This window comes from Acanthochromis polyacanthus, chromosome 6, assembly GCF_021347895.1.
Source record: "Acanthochromis polyacanthus isolate Apoly-LR-REF ecotype Palm Island chromosome 6, KAUST_Apoly_ChrSc, whole genome shotgun sequence".
NCBI classification, from domain to species: Eukaryota; Metazoa; Chordata; class Actinopteri; family Pomacentridae; genus Acanthochromis; species Acanthochromis polyacanthus.
Window position 1 is genome coordinate 20,536,251 of NC_067118.1, and position 22,616 is coordinate 20,558,866.

The window sequence follows — 22,616 nt, forward strand, 5'->3', positions numbered from 1 at the left end:
TAGTGGTCATATTATAAATTTTAATTGTCAAGCCAGAATGTTGTGTTTGTTTTACTTACGTGTACTGTTACTGTTAATGCATACACAATAGCGGAAAAGTGGGCATACATCACAGTGAAACCGAGTCTTTTGGTTGTGGTCTGAGTTCCGTAGCAGCACGTGAACATAGCACAGCAGTGTACGACAGGGGGAACGGGCGCGTGAGAGAGGGGTGGGTGTGACGTCATGGCACGGTGCCCCGTCCATGTTTGGAGGAGAAGTTTTGTCGACAAACTCTAGACATCGTAGGTGAGGGAACAAGTAGGGCTGAGACGATAAAAGATTTAATATTTTTAGTTTGCCGCAGGACCTGTCACATCAACTAAACGTTAGTTACTGTTTTATTGAAGCTGCCACCATCAATATCAAGTTAACGTTGCCCAAAAAACCCGTTAACGACCACAGCGAGCGGTTCTAGATTTACGTCCCACTCACGTTCGAATTAAGGGCTAATTACGGCGTCGTTCATTAGCCCTGCTTCGCCTGGAGGGGCTTTGGTTGGCTTTCGCTTGACGAAATCAATATACAGGCACCAAATTCTTCGGAGGGACTCGCATCTTTCGCCCCGTAGTCTCGTATGAACCGTATCGAGGCAGCGACGAGGGGTCGGGGGCTCCGCCAGAAGAGCCCGGCTTCAGGATGAGGATGCCGCGGGGAGGACGCCTGTTCCTGGCGACGTGCCTCGGCTCGCTCTTCGTTCTTGTGCTTTACTTTCAGAGCATCACCAAACCAGGTAAGACTCTGCACACATTGTAGGTCTTGGAAGCAAGGTATTACACTGACCATACTGTAATATTCTCACATTTTTATATTTAATACGACAGAAACACTGCTTTAGATACAGTGCAGTTACCATTTAGCTGATTGTCTGAATTGGTGTTGTGAGACATAGGATGTTCCAGTCATGATTGTTAGTTTAAACGGCACATTGAATTAAAAACCAATACTATAGGAATATTACAGTGTGTAGATATTTCATTGTATGGATGTCGCATGGCAAACTTACAAAAAAAAAAAGGTGAACAGTGGATGATGCAGCTTAGTGATCTTGCTCGCAATTTCTATATAAATTTCAGCATGTAAAATTTATCATATTGACACAATTAATAGAATTTGCACACCTGTGTGTTTGTCAGTGTGCATGTGTAAAACAGATGGCGTAATGAAAAGTGAATAAAGCGAAGTATGAATAAGCTCACTGTGAAGAGTGGAATGTTTTCAAAGCCCCCTTCCAGAGACCCCCCACATTCCTGTGCTATAACCCTCCTCTCCTCTTCTTACCTCTCCTCTCCCTTTGTTTCCTGGGCTGAGCCTGCTCTGGACACTAAAAGACAGATTGGCCCCCCTGGGACTGTAGACCTCAGGGTGAAGAGACAGAAAGAGAAGTAGAGATGATTGATTTGCACTCACCGTATGTGCTGAAGCAAAATGACAAACAGGCATAGAATACAGTTTTTTGATACAGAAAAGCTGTTTTCAGTGAGGCTACGCAAGAACAGAGAAGACAAGTGCAGAAACTAATGCCACGTTTTGATGATTTTGTGAGGAAAGAGGGGCTTCACTGATCACTGTGGGTTTTTGTTGAGAAGTGTCCAGATTAATTCTGCACAGCAGACTCTGGGTACTGTTTTACTACTTTGGTGAGACACATGACTGACTCATTCCAGATGGCATATTTCATGAGTCAAAGTCGAAAATGTAGTGATTAAGAAATAGATAACAATTTAAAGCACCATTAGAAACAGTATAATGTAACAAAAATGATGTACCACAGCTGAATTATCCCAAGAGCACTCACAATTTTGGAAAAGCCGTAACTCACCTTTTTATAGCTGTCAGTGGCAGACACACAAACCACATGTTGCCAAGCCTACAAGCAACACACTTCAGCACTTTCATTGACCCCCCTCCACCTACTAGCTGTATGTACCCTTACTGCCTGATCCGTTTAGGCTTGTCTGCTTGAGAGCCCCACCAGTAGCATTGCAGACCACATGAAAGCCAGTTGGAGCCACATTACAGAGGACTAATTCACAGGATGTCAACAAAGCACAGGGCTTCCTTAATTACTGTGTACGTAGCTAGCCAGTGTAGGTTTGAAAACCAACACCAAAGTCTTGTTCCATTCTTTGTTTAGTTCCTATTTCTTCTCAGTTCTCGCTTCTGCTCAATTTTGATTTGACTGAAACACAGTAAAGTGAAACTGAATAGAAGGAAACACTCACGAGCATATTACTTTGCAATGTGGACCCATATTTCCCCCCATGATTTATAACCTGGGCATGCATTTTTAGAAACTTTCCAACCTCAGTTCTTGTCTTATTTAGTTAATATCAGATTTTTACATATTTGAGATCCAGATTAATTTCTCAAAAACCTGCTGTATACGGATATTTCCATTGTAAGGATAGTTACTGTGATGAATGTTTAAGAGCAGTTTCTCCCGTCTGGAGATACTTAAAAAAAACAATTTGAGACCTCCCACCAACAACTGATATTCACCACTAACCCACAGATTGCTACTGTTCCAGTTCATGTGGATCCAGTGAAATTATTGTGACCATGATGGGTTGTCAAACCCCTAACTGGTTAGTTATTCATCATAAATTATAAATACCGTACATCTAACTATACACCAAGGGACTTCTGTCAGTGAGTGTGTGGGTTTCTCTGTTCTTCACGTCTTGGCAGCTAATCCACTTTAAACGTGGTGGGTACGCTGCTAAGGACCTGAAGAAATGTAGTGTCTAATTTGAAGGTGTTTGGTACCGTGGTGACAATTTTGGAGTTTTTTTGCACCAGGCATGTGAGGAGCATGCAAGTGATGTTAAATCAGTGAGGAGATCCATGTTGAACATTAAAAAAATCACTATTCTATTTATATTATCACACAAGGTGTGTGCAGCACCTATACAAAGACACCTATCATTAAGTGTCTTATTTTGAAAAAAGCTAAACGAATCTAACAGTCTGCTTTGTATAAGCATGGCCTCCACTTAGAAGTCTTGATCACTTTGTTACTATGTGTTTGCCAGCATCTGCAGATGGTACTGTATGAGTACTGTATGCTGTAGATGTCACCTTACCCATACTGCTCAAACTCGGCTAAAAACTTGAGGAATGCGATGTTGTGGACTTGTACATTTGTTGTAGGAGTTGAGTCTCTGTGCTTGTGTGAGATAAGTAGCAACATGTTGGTGCAGACACAGAACAATGTTGCTGTGCAGGTAGTTAAGTTATTTCAGTCTTCTAAAACATGTTCCAAAACCAGAATAGTTACTGAAAGTGCATGTGGTGTGTTCACTGTCACAAAAGACAAAGACTCTGCTACTGCTGTGTTCTGCCACAATATCTACCAAAGGAAAATGTTACTGTAATGATGGTGATCTTTTTTCTGCTATATATTTTCGCATAAGACTTTAGGTAATTTACTGTAACATTAGCAGAGTCCAAACCCTGTCCTGGTAAAGCATTTTGAAACGCAACTTTTACTAAATTAATCTAATTGTGGCGGGGCAATTGCACAATTTGTGTTGTTCACCTCCTTATCAAACAACCCTGCTACAGTTGACAGGGTTAACTGAGAATAATGGTAGACTCACAGTTTCTTAAGACACATGCATTAGGAGGCAGGATGACATTAGGACATGTATGCATTCAGCTTGCATGACTAATGGTGCCAATTAATGCAGTGGGTGTTTGGAGTACACAAATTTGCTGTACATTAAGTTGGAAACCCAGTTGAATGTGGCCTTAGAAGTGAGGTGATGCCACAGAAATGGAGACTTAGTTCTGGTAACAAGAAGCATTTGTCTGTAGCAAGTGAAAACTGGTTTCCATTCATTTTGCATGATTGTCAATGGATAAATTGGCAAACAGTATGAAATGGCATTGACAGTATTAGATAAGTGTCAGTGGTGTTACATCACTGTTGGTGCTGTGGTAACTCGTTCAGCTTTTAGAGTTTTATAACCCTATGTCTCTGCACAACTTTTGCACTCTTCCTATTTTCTTCTTGGCTATTCTGAAAAGTTCTCTGCTCATTGCATTGTTCTCATAAAATCCTTTTTAAGATCGAGCTCTGCTAACACTTTTCAATAGAACAATGATGCTTGGCTGATATTCCTGCACTGCAATCCAGTCTCAGGAAAGTAGTGTTGTTCAGTAAGTTGAACAGATGCATTGTATTTATGCATCTGTTGCTTTAAAAACAACAACAACAAAAAAACTCTTGTTTTTTTAGAAATTCATTTTGAATATGCTATGATTAGCTCTACATGTATAGCAGTGTATATGAAGTCACACCACCACTACCAAACACACATCCACTTTCCCTCCAGTGCCAAATCTGCTAATTAAACCCTCAGTTCAGCACTGGACAGGAAGAGCGTTCAGTATTATTGTTATGCTTCCATTGTCTGGCTTCCTGTGGCAGCACCCTGAGTTTGACAATTAGGAAAGAACTAATTAGTTAGGTCATGTCGGTGTATTGCTCTAGAAACTTCTTATATTCTTAGATTTGGTTATACTAAATTAGAATTGTTTAGATTTCAAAATCTTTGCCAACTAAAAGATAACAGAATATTTGAGGATGCCACCTTGTGGTCTACTGAGCTGTGGTGGACAGTTTCCACAGTTTTATGACATTTTATTGTGTACATTGATCAGGACAACAATGAAAAGATGAATCAGTTCATAAAATAATAACTATTGACCTATTGGATTTATGCGTGAGGCGTTTTCACAGGAAGATCTGTTGATTCATCAGAAGTCATGAAAGCAGATTATTGCACTTCTGGGCTGTTGGCATAGTCGCAGCTGATGGGTAACCTTGGGCTCAGAAACACTGGACTTTGGAAGCTTGTACTCATTAAAATTGTGTGAGAGCTTTTTTTTGTTAAATTGTTTTTATCAGTGATAAATTAATTCCATCACCAACAATATGGCAAACAGGCTTGCAAATTGATTTCAGAAGTGTGTTCCCATCGCTACTTAATAGTTTGATTTCCTCTAAAAAATCCCTCCTCAAGCCAGTGTAAAAACATCTTTGACATGCTGATGAAATTTCCCCAGCATGTGCTATTTCCAGTCAGCCTGTCTTATTAGACACATCATAATTACACCAAAAATAGAGATGAACGCCCATTTTCTTTTCCCACTCAGACTGTTCTTTAATGTGGTTACGTTGACTCAGCAGTGCTGCAGCACAGCGTCATTGTATGTATGAGTATTGTGGTTCACTGTGGAGTGGTGATTCATAGTTTGAACAGTAGGACTTAATAACTTGGGGTAAATATCTAATTGCGTTTTTCCTGACATCCTTCCCATTATCGAAATAAGATTTTACAATAAAAATCTAATTGACACAAGCTGACCTTGAGCAGAACCAGGACTTCACCTTGCTACAGGCTTGCTCTTTTTGTACTCATAACTTCTGAACCAAAAACATTTTCTCTGTTCGTGGTGCTTTTTGATCTAGATTCAGCCTAACCAGCTTTTCCACTTCATTTACCAGGCAGCTGTACATGACTTCATATACTGGAATGTGGGAAAACTCGTCTCTCTGTTTCCCAGCTATGGGAGACAAAAGCAAATTGTCTGATCAACAAGCTGAACTGCCCGCGGGCACCTGAGTAACATCAGTCATTCTGCTTTGCACCATGCCACTTTTTTAGGTCTTGGTCGCCCTGTTTTAACTATATAACATAAATCTGAGCTAAGTTTAAAAAAAAACCCATCTAAATGCGATGAATGATGGTTTTTGCAGGTTGTTTTGCCAGTGATGTTTCACACTGGAGCGTAGAAAAGCAGAATCTTCTGACAGTGATGGCTTCCGCCTCACAACTCTACACAGAGGAAACATCTAGGCCTGCTCCGATGAGCCTCATCCACACAAAGTCATTGCACAATTCCCTCAATATATTTTTTCACCTAAAACAGCTGTAGGAGCATAGCCTAGCCGTGCTAGACAACCCACGGCAACAAATTTAATTCTCTGCCAGGGTGGGTCGAGTTACCCTCCATAAGGCTCGAGGCTGGATGCTCCTAAAACTGGCCGACAAATCACCATGAAGTGTAGAGTCAGAAGGCGGGCGTAACGATTCTGACAGAAACAACCGGCGCACAATAAACAGTTATCTTTCGACTCGGCTTTAGCCACAGCCCTTACAGATTTGAAGCTAAAATTCAACTTGAAAGATAAACAAAGGACGGCGCTGAAGTGTTTCATTGAGAAGAAAGACGTATTTGGACTTATGCCGACGGGATATGGCAAATCCTTAATATACCAGTTGGCTCCACGGCTCCGCTGGTTGGGAAGCTAATGGGACTTAGCCACAATCCGCCGGTGCTCTCGGAACTACGTCAGCCTATTCGTTGCGTTGATTGGTTGTAAACCTACCCAATTGCTTCAGAGGGATTTGATAGACAACCTTTTAGCCCGCCTCCCTCCCTGTCGAGCTTCCCTAGACCCTTGTGCCGTCAGAAACATGGGTGTAGCATGGTTAGGCTAGTAGGAGCACACACTGTAATCTTTTTAATTTAACACATGTATCTCTACAGACACACTTACTTACACACCCATTCATACAAATACACAGTGTAATCCTTTAACTGAGAACACCACGACTTTAAGTGCATGTATGCACCCTGCCACCTATCATCTGATGTTGATGTCAGTGCAGCTGTTGTGAAATAAACAAAGAACATCATGATGCCTTTAAGGTCTCCCACAAAGACGACAGCTTTTTGGGAATGCTGTACACCACATGCTACACCTGCTGGCTATTTGTTGCACTTCAGTTAGTGGGCTACATCAAAATGTATTATCCGTTTGTTCATGTCCCAAACATGTTGAGTGGCGTTAACCGTTTAGCCCTTCAGCTTCCTTTTCTGTAAACCTTTAACAGTGAGGCACGTTTCAGAAAAAAAAACAAAAACATACACACCCGCACACACACACACACACACGCTAAAGAATAAGTGGATTTATGTGCAAAGACAAGAGCTGGAGGCTTGTGTCTGAAGTACTTAAAGATGTTGTTTCTTTGTCTGGTCAGACTCTGTCTCTGACTTTATTTATTCTGTTGCAAACTAGTAGCTTTAGTAGTGAGTATCATGTTTTCCGTTGTGGTCTGGATGTTATGCATTTGGAATATTTTCTGTGCTTTTTAGTCACCAGTAGCTGTCCACCCACAGCCGTCACTCCATTGAGAGACAGGAGTACAACTGTCATTGTGTACGTAGGCTTTTATGAAACCAAGCTGTAATCTGCAATATGCTTTTGTTAAATGTGTGTCAAAGGTAGGATCTTAACAGTACTACTTAATGATACTCGTTGATCTGGTATTTTATTTGTCATCTTATGTGTACTTTTTGAACTTCAGCATCTTCAGAGCAGAATTAAAATTGCTTATTTTCTCATTTGTACTGTACATAGATTAATATTCTTGAGTAGCACTCTGCAAAAGCATTGTTTTGAACCGATAACTATTGGATTTTAGAATGCGATAATTGAAATTATATACAGTAATTATTTACAGCAAAAGAAAGCAATCTTTTGAGCAACTCACTTCATAGACTCCATTGATGTGGTCATGGCAATGATCCGAGTACTGCGGGCAGAACTTTACTGGTTTCACTGACAACATAGAATATTAAGCATTGTGTTTTATTATACTGCCCAGCATTTTGTAAGAATTAAAACCTCCACCTTGAACAGATATTAAGTAAATGTCAGTACACTGTGCTGATGAGACCTCTTTCACGCTTCACTTTCAAGTATAAAATTTATGCAGGACTTTCTAATATTGTTTTTTTTACGTGTGTGATCAGTTTTAGTGAAGAAAACAGTTGAGGCACTTTCTCTTGAACTGAAGTGTTTGTGGTAGAAGGAGTGAAAACAAAGTAAGGCAAGGTTTGTCTGCAGCCCACTGATTACTTAATCCCCGCTGTTCTGTGCGCTCCGAAAGTGAAACTAAAATTTTGAACGACATTTCGGTTGATGCTCTGAATTTCAGGCTGAACTTATGTACACAGTTACAGTTAAATAAACAGCTTATGAACACTTGCTTTTAATCGTTAATTCATGTTGGTATAATTTAGTTAATAACTGTGTGTGCGCGGGCTGCTAGCTGCCATAGCATACTGAATGTTTCGAGACTTTGCAGTGGTACTAAATATTCAGTCTGGTTTGTACCTCCTGCCGAACAGTGACAGCAAAACCAAGGTGCATTTTGCTTTTTTAATGAATAGTTGCAGTAGAGACAAGACAGCAAATGTAAGAACATGGAGCAAAGTTCCACACAGCAAAGTTCTGGGAGTGGAATAGGGAACTTGGCTGCTGGGGCCATTTCTGTGCATATGCTGTGCACCCTAACCACTTAACCATTTGGTCACCACATTCATATTTAACTTTAACCATTAATGGCAGCGGTGCCTCCCTTTGTTTTTGTCCACACAGAGAACACAGCCGTGTTTTCCTGAATAATCTTTTGGGACTATCGTTGGACAGAACCAACCAGAGCAGCCTCCAACACCTTGTCTGCCCTATATGCATGCTGTATTTAGTAGAGTCTGACTGGTGCTGGATTTCTTGGGCAGATAACAGTTTAAGGGATAAAGAAATTCTGCTGTCGATATAGTGGCAGTGTGTTTCTTAAATCTAGCTTGGTTCCATATGTGCTTCTGCTCAGCTGCATACTCTGCTACATGTGCTGCAAACAGTGCTGAAAGTATTGTGAATACTGGAGTTACAGCTGCTCTGCTGGACAAAGTGTGATGACACTGTTTCTAAATGACCCCAATCATCTTTTTCTGTATTATGTTCTGTAAAAGAAAGCTTTCTTGTCATACGACAATGTTGACTTATCTGTGGCAGCCCAATATTGGCCAATATCATTAGTCAGCTGATATGGTGGTCTTTGCCTTTGTTGTAGTCCATCCCACTGCAGCGGTTTAATGTTGAAGAGAATTGAAGAGGAGCTGCAGATATATTTCAGGTCAGCCAGAACATCAATACAAGCAGCTCTTTATGGAAAACATTAGATACTTTATGTAATGACTTAATGAAATCGATTGCAGTAACGTTTCTGTTTAATGTTTGATACATTTGTAAGAGGTTTGCAAGTGAACATAAGGAGGACGAAGGACTAAGATTAGAAGGAACTTTTTGCCCCACTACAAAGGATATTAGTGATCGTAAAGTCACCTCATGTTGTTGCTCTAATTACTACCATCTGCAGCTCGTGGCATGTGGATGCTGTGACACCTTAAAAGGGAGTTATGCTGAAAACAAACACAGAGAGCCTGGCAACCTTTAACTTCTGATAGCCCCACTGTCGCTCCCTGCTTTTGCTTGCTTTGTTTGTGACATCCTTTTTTGTTTTTCAGTAACATGAATTATTCTGAGACTTTTATACACCTCAGTCAAAGTACGGTACACTTCTTGCGGCTCATAGAAACTTCCATTACGCAGCCCTCATAAAGACAGGCCTTCTCTTCCAGCTCAATTCAGTACAATTATACCTCTTTTAAGCATATGTTAACTTTCTGATGTCACAATATCCTTTGTGCTCTGTATTGTCATTACAGAGGAGAAGAGATTTTTCAACCAAAAAGGGAAGTTCCTTCAACAGCAGACAAGGGCAGAGATTTCTTTGTTGAAAAAACAAAGATAAAGTAACATTAACAAGAAAGAAGAAGGTTTGGATGTATTGGGCCCACACACAGTGAAAGCATTTTAGTGTACTTGTTAAACTTCGTCACTATGCCTCTGTCAGCTGATTTGTCAGAAGACTGTGCTGTCTGTTTATAATGATCCTGACCAGTATACATGTTTAATGGAACCTTGTTTGTCCAGGAATATAACATCGGCATGAGATCACACGCTTAATAGACTTTTAAACCGGACATACCCAGGTTTAACATGGGCCTTTGTGTATGTAATAAAACTGGAGCCTCTTCTGCTCTTCTTCAACTGTCAGTATTGAGTCACTTCCTGGTTCTGAGAGGAAGCTGTGGTTTTCTGGTGCATGTGATAGAACACACAACACAGAAAAAGATGTAGTTCACCATGGTCATGCTAGAGTAACTTCAGAAGTGTATGTTTTCATTAACGGACAAAGCACAGACAATGTGAGTGCAAACTTTATACGCACAACAAGTCAGCACCAGCGAAGTACTGGAATTGTAATGTAATTGGAAGAGAACTTGTACACTGATGTGCTGCCGAATGTGCAGTCATTGATAAAAAGACTCGAGAAGTTTTAGTAAAGAGATTTTAACAGTTTATTATGTAGCATCAGATCTACATATCAGAAAAAAAAATCTTTAAACAAAGCAAAACACTAAAGACAGTTCTTCCTTAATCAAGTTCACACCTTCACACCAATATATACGCTCACATATTTAGAGATTGCGTCCGGGTAATACACAGTCCACAGCCATACTTGTCTGCTGACACAACTAAGGGTGTACGACCATGCTAACGTGAGGCTGTACTTATGTACAGTGGTGTTATACGCTAACATGCTCTCAATGATATTGCTGTTTATCATGTTCACCATCTTAGTTTTAGCATGTCAGCACACTAACCATTGCTAATTAGCACTGTAGAACTGAGAGTGTTGTTAGTCTTTTAGATATTAGATATAATAAGTGTTGAACCACGTTAAACTTTCATATGGCAATGGTGGAAGATGAAAAGTCAGAGGATTAGTAATTTCTTCAGTAAACAAGAAAATTTAGATATAATTTTATTTTTTATTATGTTATTTCACTGATGTTTTGTATAACTAAAACATGAGACTGGCAATGACAGTAGAAAAGTCATCAGTGTTCATCCTGTCTGGACCTTGAGTATCTCTGCAAAGTTTCATGGTAATCCAGGCAATAGTTGTTGAAACATTTAAGACCAGAACAGTGTCAGCAATGTTGCTATCCTGGCTAAAAGTCATTCTTGTATTCAACTTACTAGAAGTTTTGTAATGTCTGTGTGATTAACTCGCTCAAGTGCCGTACAGTCATTCACCAGAATTGAGTCGCCAAGTGATGTTAGTTCTGCAAAAGCCACCAATGCTCAGAAAGTACAACTTACATGCCTGTTCTTTTTCAAAATATACAGACTGGGTGTGGTCATTCTCCAGATAATGATGTGAATCCAAGTTTGACATGCTGTGTTTAGTCCAGAGAGGTAGTTAATTTTTTACTGTACTTTTTGGTTGCAGCTCCACTGCAAAGATCTTGCTCAAACAGAATAGTTTCTAATGCTGAAAAAAGTGGTCTCAACTTACAGTGGATACTACTACTACTACTTCTTAACTGCTTTTTCCCTATTTGCTTTATGTAGACACGACCAGCAGTTCAGCCAAGTTAGCTTTGATAAATGGTGTAATTTTTGTGATTTAAAGAAAAAACAAAAAACAAAACATGACTTTCTAATGCGATGATAGGTTTTGGGTTTCAGAGAGTTGAAATGCGTTTTAAATGTGGCTTTGAATTGATCAACATAATGAAACAAGGTGTTTTAGAAAATGCCACTGCTTTTATCATCATACAAATGAACAAAATCAAGTGGCAGTGGCTGTATTGTCATTATCATTATTAGCACCTAAAGCCTCTTAAGAATGCTAAATTAAAGAAATTTACAGTTAGGCATGCGTGAGACAGACACCAGTTAATTTGTAGTGGCTTGAGCATAAAAGCGTAGAGTGACCAGTTTGTAAGAGTACACACTCATGGAACATTTAAATTACTACATTGCAGCTTGCCTTAAACAAGTTCCAACACTTGACAGTACTTTCAGGTTTTAGGGCAAATTAAGAGCATGCTCTCTATTGAATTTTTGTCTGTACTTCAAATGTAGTCTTTCCTGTTCCCCTGTCTTCTCCAGATGATATCAGCAAGAATGAAATACTCATGTGACTCTTCTCCATCATATAGTGTTTATACTTGAAAACAGACAATACGCCATTAGTATGAGTAAAAGCTCCACAAATGTCTTCTGACCTACTTTCCATTTTCCTGAGGAAGTGTCTTAGGTTTGCTGAAGGCTTGTCTGCTGAAGATTTAAACTGTAGTGCTGTAGACTGAGAGCCCAGACACCTCATTCATTATATTTCGTGACATCTGGAACTCAGACTGTCTGATGATTTTGAGACTTGCATTTCCTTCCTTTGTGATCTCAGTCAGCTGTTTTGTGACGTCTTCTTACATGCTGTACACGTCTTTGCCATACTATATATGTCAAATATATACCCCCTCCCCCCCATAAATTGCATGTTTTTTTTATTTTGACCGGATGAGTTTTATATTTACTCAGAAAACGTCCAGCATAGCCCAGCAAGACTTAGATTTCTATCTTTGAAAATTGGAATGATGTGGCACAGATTGACCCAGAGGAAGCAAAGGATTTTGATGATTCATGTGAGCTCACGCAGAGAGGAGGGACAGGGAGATTGTGCATCACCACAGTCTATCTCACTGTCTGTCTCAGATCCTCTTATACTACATGTCTATGACAGAACACATTTGCTGTGGCTGTTCCCCTTTTTGTGTTTTCTGCTTCCTCAAAATGCACTTCTGATTTACAGCTTGATTTTAGTCTGAAACAGCTTTAGTGAACAGTAGTTTATATATTTGTCGTAACACTAGAGTCCCAAGTCTGCATTTCAAAGCGGTTAAACTTCTGTTTTATTTGCTTCAAGGCTTGTAGCATGGGAACGCGTACAGATTTTGACCACCATAGGGTGAAAAATGAAGTACCTTGAAATATTTAATGTTATATACCATTTTAAAGGGTGTTGTCTGGGGTATTATCCAGTGAAGTTTCAGAGCGTATATGGCATGTTTCTAAATCAGGTCCAATATGCAAAACACAAAAATGTGACGTACACAAAAACGTGACGTATTGGGACTGAGACATAAGAGGCATTTGTTGAAACTAAAGTTACTACTTGTAGTGCTGAAGACAATACCTTTTTGTGAGTACCAATAGTACACACTAACTCATGACATGATTCCAAGCTGGTTCTATAACATCTGGAAAGCTACAGAGCGTGACATACACAAAACGTGACGTCTGTGTATCATTAATGGACCTGGTGTCAGATATATTAGAAGAAATAGTTGACTATTTAGTGACTAAATCTAACTAGCTACCACTACTAGTAAAATACCATAAACAGCTGGCCTGTATCATTGGTAAGCCATCCCTTGGCTGCATGCTTTGTGACGTACTGAAATATGACGTACTCTGTAACATGGCCCACCGCAACAAGTCTATATGTTGTAGGATGACCATGTTGCACAAATACTTCAATCTTGTCACATGTGATCATATTCTGTGGAAAAATCTTGCATGCACCAGCTTTGTTGGTATTATTGATAGATGTAAAGGAAAACATCGTACTCTGTAACATCTAGCGACAGCGGCGAAAGGCTGCACCAGTGGAATGATCTCCAACTCTGAGAAGCATACCAGTGATGTTACTCTGCTATACACCATATGGCTATTTTAAAACAAGTCAATTTTCAAACTCACAACTCATTTTGTTCTAGTTGCATATATATCTCAGGTGATTGTTGAAAACTTTTTTTGTCATAATTAATGAAAAAAAAAAAACAGTGAGGTGTTTTGGCACCAAAGTTAAACACCTTCTTTATTATTGTTTTACCTCATAAACTTACATGTTTTTATGTAATACTTGAAATATTCACAAGTAGCTGGCACTGCATTAGAATATTTTCCAGCCACTTTTTTAAACCCCCTTTTAGATAAGTGTCCCTATTAAATGTGAAAATTTACCAATTTTTTCATGCTAAATCAGTGTGCAATCCCACAGAATGAGCAGGACCATAGCAAAGAATATATCAGCTTGATCGTAGTTGAATGGGCTATCACCTCATATAAGTTGCCAGAATTAAAGATGAATATTGACAAGCTAGAGAAGGAAACCACAAGTGAGTGTACATGTTCCCATGCAACAAGCCTCACGTGAACTCAGCATAAAGAAGAGTCCCAGTGGGAGGGAAACAGCCTCTGTCTCAGTCTAGATTCCATACTGGCACAGCATAACCCTTCACCTTGCTTTTTATTGCTGGCTGATATTCTTTCCATATGATGGTATGGAGTTTTTTTTTTTTATCATTCTATAGGCCTATTGGAGTAGTTTCCCTCAAGCTAATGTACATAAAGCGCATTCCTCAGATGTCTTCATCTCTGTCTCACTTCAGCTTTGTATAAGATGTAGAGCAGCTCTCTGAATTGTTTAGAAAATTTGCAAAACAAATCACTCTTCTCACTCCAGCTAACACCATTAGTTGCAGACCCAAACACCAACTGTCATCAGGAATACATGGGAACAGGAGAGTTGAGGGAGTGGCAGTAGGGGGAAGGAAGGAAAAGGCAAATATGTTTATAGAGGTTGCAGGAGGGAGGGGAGATGATAACAAGGTCCCCAACCAGATATTTAAACTTTTGACTAGCTACAGCAGGTCTGTCATTACAAATCATAATATACAGCCAATCATTGTTCAAAACCACAGCTAATTAGCTTGCACTAATTCATTGTTTGGTTGGGTAATGTTGGGGAATCGGTCGTGGGTGTTCTTCAGATCTACTGTGGATAGGTAACTGCCTTTCTAAATGGTAAAAATCAAATCAGAAAGAACAGTTTAGGGAACAAATGCTGAGGAAAGACAAACCTAAAGAGAAGCGCAACTAATGTAAGACTTACAGAGTTTGGAAGAACACACTGTTCCTATGGAATCTGTAAGTGAAAAGAGGAAAGATTTTTTTCGAAGAGGGATCACACCATGACTAAATCAGACCAAAAGAGGGGTGGAAAGTTGGCTCTGAATGACCTTGCCTATAACTCCATTTGGACATCTTTACAGTGTAATTTAATCCTCTGTGCAAATACACGACACGTTGTAAGCAGTGTTTCTCATTTGTTTCCTACATACAGACTTATTAAAAAATAACAGTAAAGTGGTTAAACCTAAATCAGTGGTGGCAAAGTCAACAAAGCAGTTACACGGAAAAGCCGCTGGACAATGGACATGCTGCCATAACATACAGCATGTAACAGATTTTACTGCGTTGTTACCACTTTACCACAAAGCCTGTGAAAACGTATAAAAATGAAATGGAACATGAGATCGTAAAGGGAACATAGAAATTTCTATCTATGTGTTATGTTTAATGGTCTTTGTTGAATAATGTGGATTTTAATCATCTCCCTGTTTTAACTGTAGAACCTAGTTTGAAGACTGGTAGCGGACCAAGGAAAAGCAGAAGTCCGCTGCAGACCCTCTACAATGGAGACCAAGTAAGGACAAAAACACACTTAGACACACACACATAGCCTCATAATTAAAAACAAGTTATCTTGTAATCCTTGCAAAATTCACTTTCACTTTTGTTATTAGATATAAATTTTCCCTTCAGAAATAATTTTGGTGCCTATGGACAGCGCCTGCTGCGCTCAGTCAGGCTTATGCAGGTCAACTCCATATTTACTTAAAGGCCTACTTCACAATTTTGGGAAAACACATACTTGCTTTCCTGGCAAGATGCCACTCATATCTTAACAGTAAATGTGGAGCTATAGCGAACAGCCAGCTAGCTTGACTTGAGGGCAAACAGTTAGTCTTGCTCTGTCCAAATATCCAAAATCCACCAACCAGAACTCTCTACAGACATACACACACACAGATTCCTTTTAGAATTTTGCCTTTGATCTGTGACATTATACATTATTTTTTTGATGTTTCCCAGCAACAAAAGTTCCATTCCCATACAACCCAAGGCCAATCTGAAGAGCGCAAGAACCCCCCCCCCAAAAAGAACAAAAACTACTCATCTGATCTGCTTCAGATTGACTACAGCATTTCTTTGACTCCCCAGCAATACACTTTCCCAATTTGAAGCAAATCGAATGCAGTTATTGAGCTAAGCAAAGAACAGATACATATGCCTGAGATTCCTTGATTTATTAGTGAAATACCTCATTTGTTTCATCTGTGCACGAAACAAAGTATAAAAGAGATGATTTGTGCTTTCACCTCAGGCTAATCAACTAAAAGCTTGCTCTTTACACTGCAGACATTACAATGGTGTCAGAATTCTTGTTGAACTGCAGATACACATGTTCCCTAAAATGTCAACCTGTTTGTTGCGCTTTAGTCATGCAGTTAAAAGGCTAAGTAAAATAAAGCAGTCTAATGTCAGATTTAATTCAGTTTAAACCCAGTGTTTTAACTACCTGGGCAGACAGAGACATAGACAGAACTTTTAAGTATCAGACACTACGGTATGAGCTATGAAAATGCGTAGTTGCACTTCACAGTGACATGTATGATTATTGTGATCGCACTTTGGAGACCTGCTGTGGCACAGATGAAAAACATCCAACAACCAATTTTTTCTGTTTTGTTTTATTGAGGAAATTCCAAAGTCTCTGCATGTCATTGAAAGAGCCATAAGTTCTAAAAAGTATTTTTGTTTATGCTTCCTTTTCCCTCAACTACTCCTTCGGTCCCTGTTTCATTACTGCATGGTCCTCATCTCCAGCAGCTGGAGCTGTTGGCAGCTCAGAGGTCCCTCCAAGGCCGCAGGGAGCTGCTGGAGCAAGCGTGTCTGAGCCACACGAGGAAGCGTCGGGTGCTTTCGCCTGAGGATCTCAAACACCTCATTGTGGATGACAAACACAGCCTTATTTACTGCTACGTACCCAAGGTTGGTTACCGTGAGATTCATCAGTGCAGCTGAAATTCTAGTGCGGAGGTTTCAGGCTGAGAGGGCGGGTTGGAATGGGGGGCAGTGGGGCAAGATACTTCGTGGGCCTGAAAGACACAGGTGCATACCAGTGTTCTAAAAACAACAATTTGTTAATGTAATGTTGTCTAAACTTTGGCAGTCCTCTGAGTTGCAGCTAAGCCAACTCTGAACACACAGACACAGCACACATGTTGTACATGTGCATATAGGTGTTCAGTGTTACTTACACTTTACAGTGGTTGTTCTCCCAGATGTCAATGCAGTAAACAGCCATAAATCCACTTAGAAATCATAAGAAGTTCTTTCTAACAAATTTGCCTTCAGTATCAAAGTAATCTAGTGTAATCATGTCTGTGAATATCTCTGTGTTTTGATTTCCAGGTAGCCTGCACCAACTGGAAGCGTGTCCTCATGGTCCTCACCAGTGATGGCCGCTACACCGACCCCCTTGCCATCCCTGCCAATGAGGCCCATGTCGCAGGTAACCTCCGCACTCTTTCAGAGTTTTCAGTCCCAGAGATCAACAAACGCCTCCGCAGCTACCTCAAGTTCATCTTTGTGCGGGAGCCTTTTGAGCGCCTGGTGTCAGCCTATAGGAACAAATTCACGCGTAGCTACAACACCGCGTTCCACAAGCGCTACGGAACCAAGATCATCCGTCGGCATCGACCTGACCCCGATCCTGAAGCGCTGGAGCAAGGGAACGACGTGTCTTTCAACGAGTTTGTTCAGTATCTCGTGGACCCTCGGACACAACGGGAGGAACCTTTCAATGAGCACTGGGAGCGGGTGCACTCCCTCTGTCATCCCTGTGCGATCCACTATGATGTAGTGGGGAAGTACGAGACTCTGGAGCCTGATGCTCAAGCTGTGCTCAGGTTAGCCGGAGTGGAGGACACTCTTCAATTTCCAACGTCTGGCAAGAGCACCAGGACTGATGGCAACATGGCAGCACGCTTCTTTAAGCACATCAGCCCTTTCTATCAGAAGAAACTGTTCAACCTGTATCGATTGGACTTCTTGCTCTTCAACTACTCCACACCAGAGTATCTCAGGACTCGATGAGTAGCGGAGAGGAGTGGGCTGACATCAATTTTAAGTCGACTTTACAATTTTGCACTCTTTGGTTGCTGTAGACTTTGTATGCCTGTCCCTGCCCATCTATCACAAGCACACACTTGTCACTAACAAGGAGAATGACTGATTGGCTGGTTTCAGTGTGAGGGACTTTGTAAAAGAAACCGAAAATCTAAAGAACACAGTGTGTGCTGTAATCTGCCAAGTGTCTGTAACATTTGTTGGTTTCCATTCTGAGAACGGTACGTTGTTTTGACGTTGAACAGAACAGGATGCAGATTGTGCTGATGCAGTAACCATCAGTACAGACCAGTCTTATTTCTATTTATTTCCATTTCTCACTAAGGTCTTGCTTTGTGAAATTAAGCAAACCTCACTTTGACTTTTAATTTTAGGTTGCTGAGCTGGTAAACATGCCTTGCCAGTGTCCATGCAGTGCCCACTACAGTGAAAATTCCCCTGTGGCTTGTTTTTTTCGTCTGAGAACTTAATGAGCCATAAATAAAAGTCACACTTCAGAGGAGCAGGTTCTCTTCTCACAGGTGAAAGTGCTGACTGTGAAACTGAAGACAGCGGATTGTGTCAAAGTACCTACAGAACAGTATCTCTGGAAGGCCTTTATTTATGTCAGTGGATAAAGTATTTATTATTATAGGAAGTGAGGATTTGGGTTCCTGATTTTATGAAAATTAAATTTATATGAAAGAATGAGGCTTTCTTCTTTCAGAGCGAATATTTGCTTCATGGAAAATTCCTTGCTGTCTCTTCTTTTGCACATAAACTCAAGCCAAATCGAAAAATCTTGTGAGCAACTCTAAGCTATCGTATCCACCATCTGATCCAAAAGTACACCCAGAACTCATCCAAGTTGTCATAGCTCTTGTGTCTTACACAAATATCAGAGTTATTCTCAGGGAAACTTGCAGTCTCTCCCTCATTCCAGTAAAAAAACCTGTTGCCATCTCTCATCTATCGCTGTCTGTATTTAGCTCTGGGCAGGTAGGCTGAACAAACAACCACATAGCTGTGGTTGGGGCTGGGTCCAGCCCAGCTCTGCCCCTGGTCAGAGCTCCCCTTGTTAGCTTGAATGCAGGCGCATGAAGGGTTAATCCACCGACAGTCATCTGCACTGCAGGGCCTTGTTCAGCAAATGTGTCAGAATTTGTGGTAAAAAAAAAAAATTGGGGCTAGGAAAATGCTTATTAATGGCCTGCACTGTCTTCTCTCTAAAGGGAAAATCCAACAATTTTACACATCAAAGTCTGTTCCACTTTTAGCGGAGTACGTCTGAATGTGTGAAAAAAGTGAGATAAAGCTGTTTCTAGTGCAAGGTCATTTGCTGCTACTACCGTAACATATCTGAATATCCAACCTGTATGCCGCTGAGTTTCATTACGTGTAAGGTGGGCGCCGAGCTTTGACGAAGAAGAAGAATGTTGGGTGTAAAGAGGAAGATGTCTCTGGTTGTTCCGGTTGCATCAGTATTTATGCTTGTTTTCAACCCTCTGAACCCCAAACTCCTGTCACTGTTCTACTCACTGTGGATTTATTTTTTACTACAATATGAAAGTCCTACACCTCTGTGGAAGCTGCACAAGAGCTAGAAGCAGACAGGACTGTGTCTTTTATACATTATGATGTAGTTAAGTGTCACAAATCATAAAAAAAATGAAAAACCACAATGGAAAATGTTCATGTATTTTTAAATACAACCACAAGTGTTAAGAATACTGTTAAAATGGTGACTCTACATACTTGATATTTTATTAGTTACATTTTGAACTTGTTTCCAAATTTGTCTCCATCTGCTTTGTGCAAACACAGCCTGCAGTTCAATCAAGAGGCCTCCAGAGTTTTCTAATGCAGCTGTTGGTCGTAGCTGAATGACTCATTTTTAGTTTTTTACAGAATATGGTCCAAATGAGTTTTTCTTCGGCAAACCTGTAAACGAGGCTTATAAAATATAATGATTGGAAGTTTCAAGTTTTCCAACCAAATGGCACATCACAGATAAATAGTTCAAGGATTGTTGGAAAGTTAAAAATCTGACAATTCACTTTGTTTTTACATTTTTCATTGTAATAAATGGTGGTGTTTTGGTGATGTTTTTTTGAAGACAGCATGTGTTTTCAGCCCCTGGTGGGTGTTGGTGTTCAGAGGGTTGGACTGTGGCGCTGTAGGAACGAAAGACTGGATCAGTGGAGTTTTATTTCTATAAACAAGGGCTAATATCCAGTAGGTTTATAGCATTTCACTTGGAACTGTCAGATTTCCCTGTGTGTTTGCAAAATCAATATCTTTTTGAAAAGGAGTAAACTGCTCTACCCAATTTATTTTTGCATAATTTGAAGACTCACTTGTTTCTTTACCAGTGAATAGGAACACATTGGAAGAAGGAAGTAGTTCATAATATTGACTGGAAATGAGTTGCCAAAAACGAACAAACAAAAAAACTATTTCTACAGTGTTTACCATCCTCATTACTGCAGTGCCAACTGTCAGAATGCGACATCACCCGGTGAGATCATACACTGGCCTTTGATGATGTTGCCTAGCAACTTAGGCGTTTGTCCACAATCATCCTAAGGACTGCTAAGGACACTGCTGTGAAAGTGGAGCAGAAAACAACTTTTAGCTTAGATATGGGGACCACTTATTCACATTGGGATTCCTTCTTTTGTAAAAGTTTGCATTTGACGTATGTCATAGTGTTGCCTAGCAACAGGGACTCCACTTACAGCCCATCAAAGGCCAGGCTAAGGATACCATAAATACCAGAAAAGCAGCCGTCACTCTTCCCCCAGATGGGTTCCCAGCAATGAACCCCAGAAGTCTGAATATTAGATGAACAGCTTTCAAGAAGAGCAAAGGACAGACGCACAGACAATTTCAAGTTTTTTTAGTGAGATTATCTCAGACATTTTTTGGGACTTTATAATCCAGCACAGTGTAGTAGTTAAACAGAAACAGTGTTTAATCAATGGCCTTATAATTACACCTGAAATGTGCTAATCGGTGCCAGTGCCACTGAAATAAAACTTAAATTTGACACCAAAAGTAATAAATCCATCAAATAAATGTATTGCAATATAAACTATTTTATTTTTTAAAAAAAATAATAAACAGCACAGTGTACAGACACACATACATTATATTTTAAGAGATGGAACAGTAGCGACAGCCTACAGATGTTACAAGCAGCATCCAGCTCAAATTGTTAGCTTGTGCTTCATTCGCCTAAACAAGCCATCGTTAACGTTGTTTGTGAAGCGTTTCTGCAGAAGGTGCAGCTCTTCACAAACAACAACATTTCAGGATTTGGACATTTTGACGACATGTTGTTAATATAAAGTAACAACAGAGAAGTTAGAACTCTGCACAGATGTGTATGTCCGTGTTTGAGCTGCATACATCAGTGTGAGACCGTTCGACTCAAACAGAGGATCTACATGACTGTGGTTCTTTTATGTCTGCTGCTGCTCTTGTCGCTGCCACCAAACATTTTTATTGTCCAGTATTTATTGTACCTACTGAAACTGTGGTACCTGCAGCACTGTAGAGAAACAAGTACCATCACATGCTCAGAATACGGCCTTTTGATTCTCATGACATTGTTGCTTTTAACATGTAACTCAGAGTTTTTTGGTCCAAAAAAGAACAGGTCAACTGAACTGAAAAATAAGCATATTATATTCCATATACAGTATTGCCCAAACCAAACACTTATTTATTTTGTATTTAGTTTTATTTATTGACAACATTTTCGTCATCAGGTCAAACCCATGTAGCAATAATGTATAATTACACTCTGTCTTATTATTCCCTACTGTACATCCCCAGTTTTTTTTAAAGTCTACTCAGTCTTATCCTCTGCTCAGGACAACTCGAGGCTACACTGTTTATCATGTCACAGATGAATTTACAGCTGGAATTAATGTCTACATTTCCATTAAAAAAGAAATGTCCTGCAGTCAAAATTCCAGTTTTCCTCTGAAAGTGTACCCAGTGCTGCTTGTACCTGTCAAGACAAGTTTGCAGGAGACAATTTGATTTCATCTCTTCATCTTTAAGATCACTTTTGTAAAATGTTTAATTTTTGATGAGACATGCCCAGGCTGGTCCACTGTGCAGACAAAACATATGCAATATCAGTGTGTTAGTGTGGGGAATGTGATAAGAGCTGTATCTTTATACATGACTTCCTTCTAGCCTGAAATTTTGTGCCATGTGTTTTTATTTTTCTGTTTGCAGCCATGGAATACAGGGTGTTCATTTTAATGCTTCCCTGTGTAGCAGCGTGTAATTTAAGCCATAATTTGCAAGAAGCTGTGACTTGCCAGACGCCGATCACACCCTTTGTTTTTCCTTCCCTTCTAACTCAATGACATACTGCACAAAATACATGTTTTGCCTTATAATTTTGTGGAAAATACAAAACCCAGAACAATGAGTATTTTCTCATTGAAAGCGATTCGACATACTAAACATTCATCTCAGATGCCCAGACATTGCTGTGTAGGATGCAGCTAGCCACAGATCTTCAACCGTTTTCTGTAGAAATGTTCCTTTGGCAATATCTGTGGCTTGACGAGTCATTGTGAAATAGTGAACAGAGCACAATCTGAAAGGATCTCTAATGCACTTGTGCCACAAAACTGTGAATGTGATGATGATTGACTGGTTACCTTGAAGTTCCAATGAATACAGACTTCCAACAGCA

The 22,616-nt window shown here is 40.0% G+C and overlaps 1 protein-coding gene across 1 annotated transcript; it reads left to right on the plus strand.

Moving 5' to 3' along the window:
* The first annotated feature begins 222 nt into the window (after positions 1 to 222).
* LOC110965362 (carbohydrate sulfotransferase 11-like) lies at positions 223 to 22,616 on the plus strand. The gene is made up of 4 exons (XM_022214380.2): positions 223 to 772; positions 15,295 to 15,368; positions 16,613 to 16,777; positions 17,201 to 22,616. Exons 1-4 carry the CDS (start codon positions 679 to 681, stop codon positions 17,882 to 17,884), a joined length of 1,017 nt encoding a protein of 338 aa, XP_022070072.2. The 5' UTR covers positions 223 to 678; the 3' UTR covers positions 17,885 to 22,616.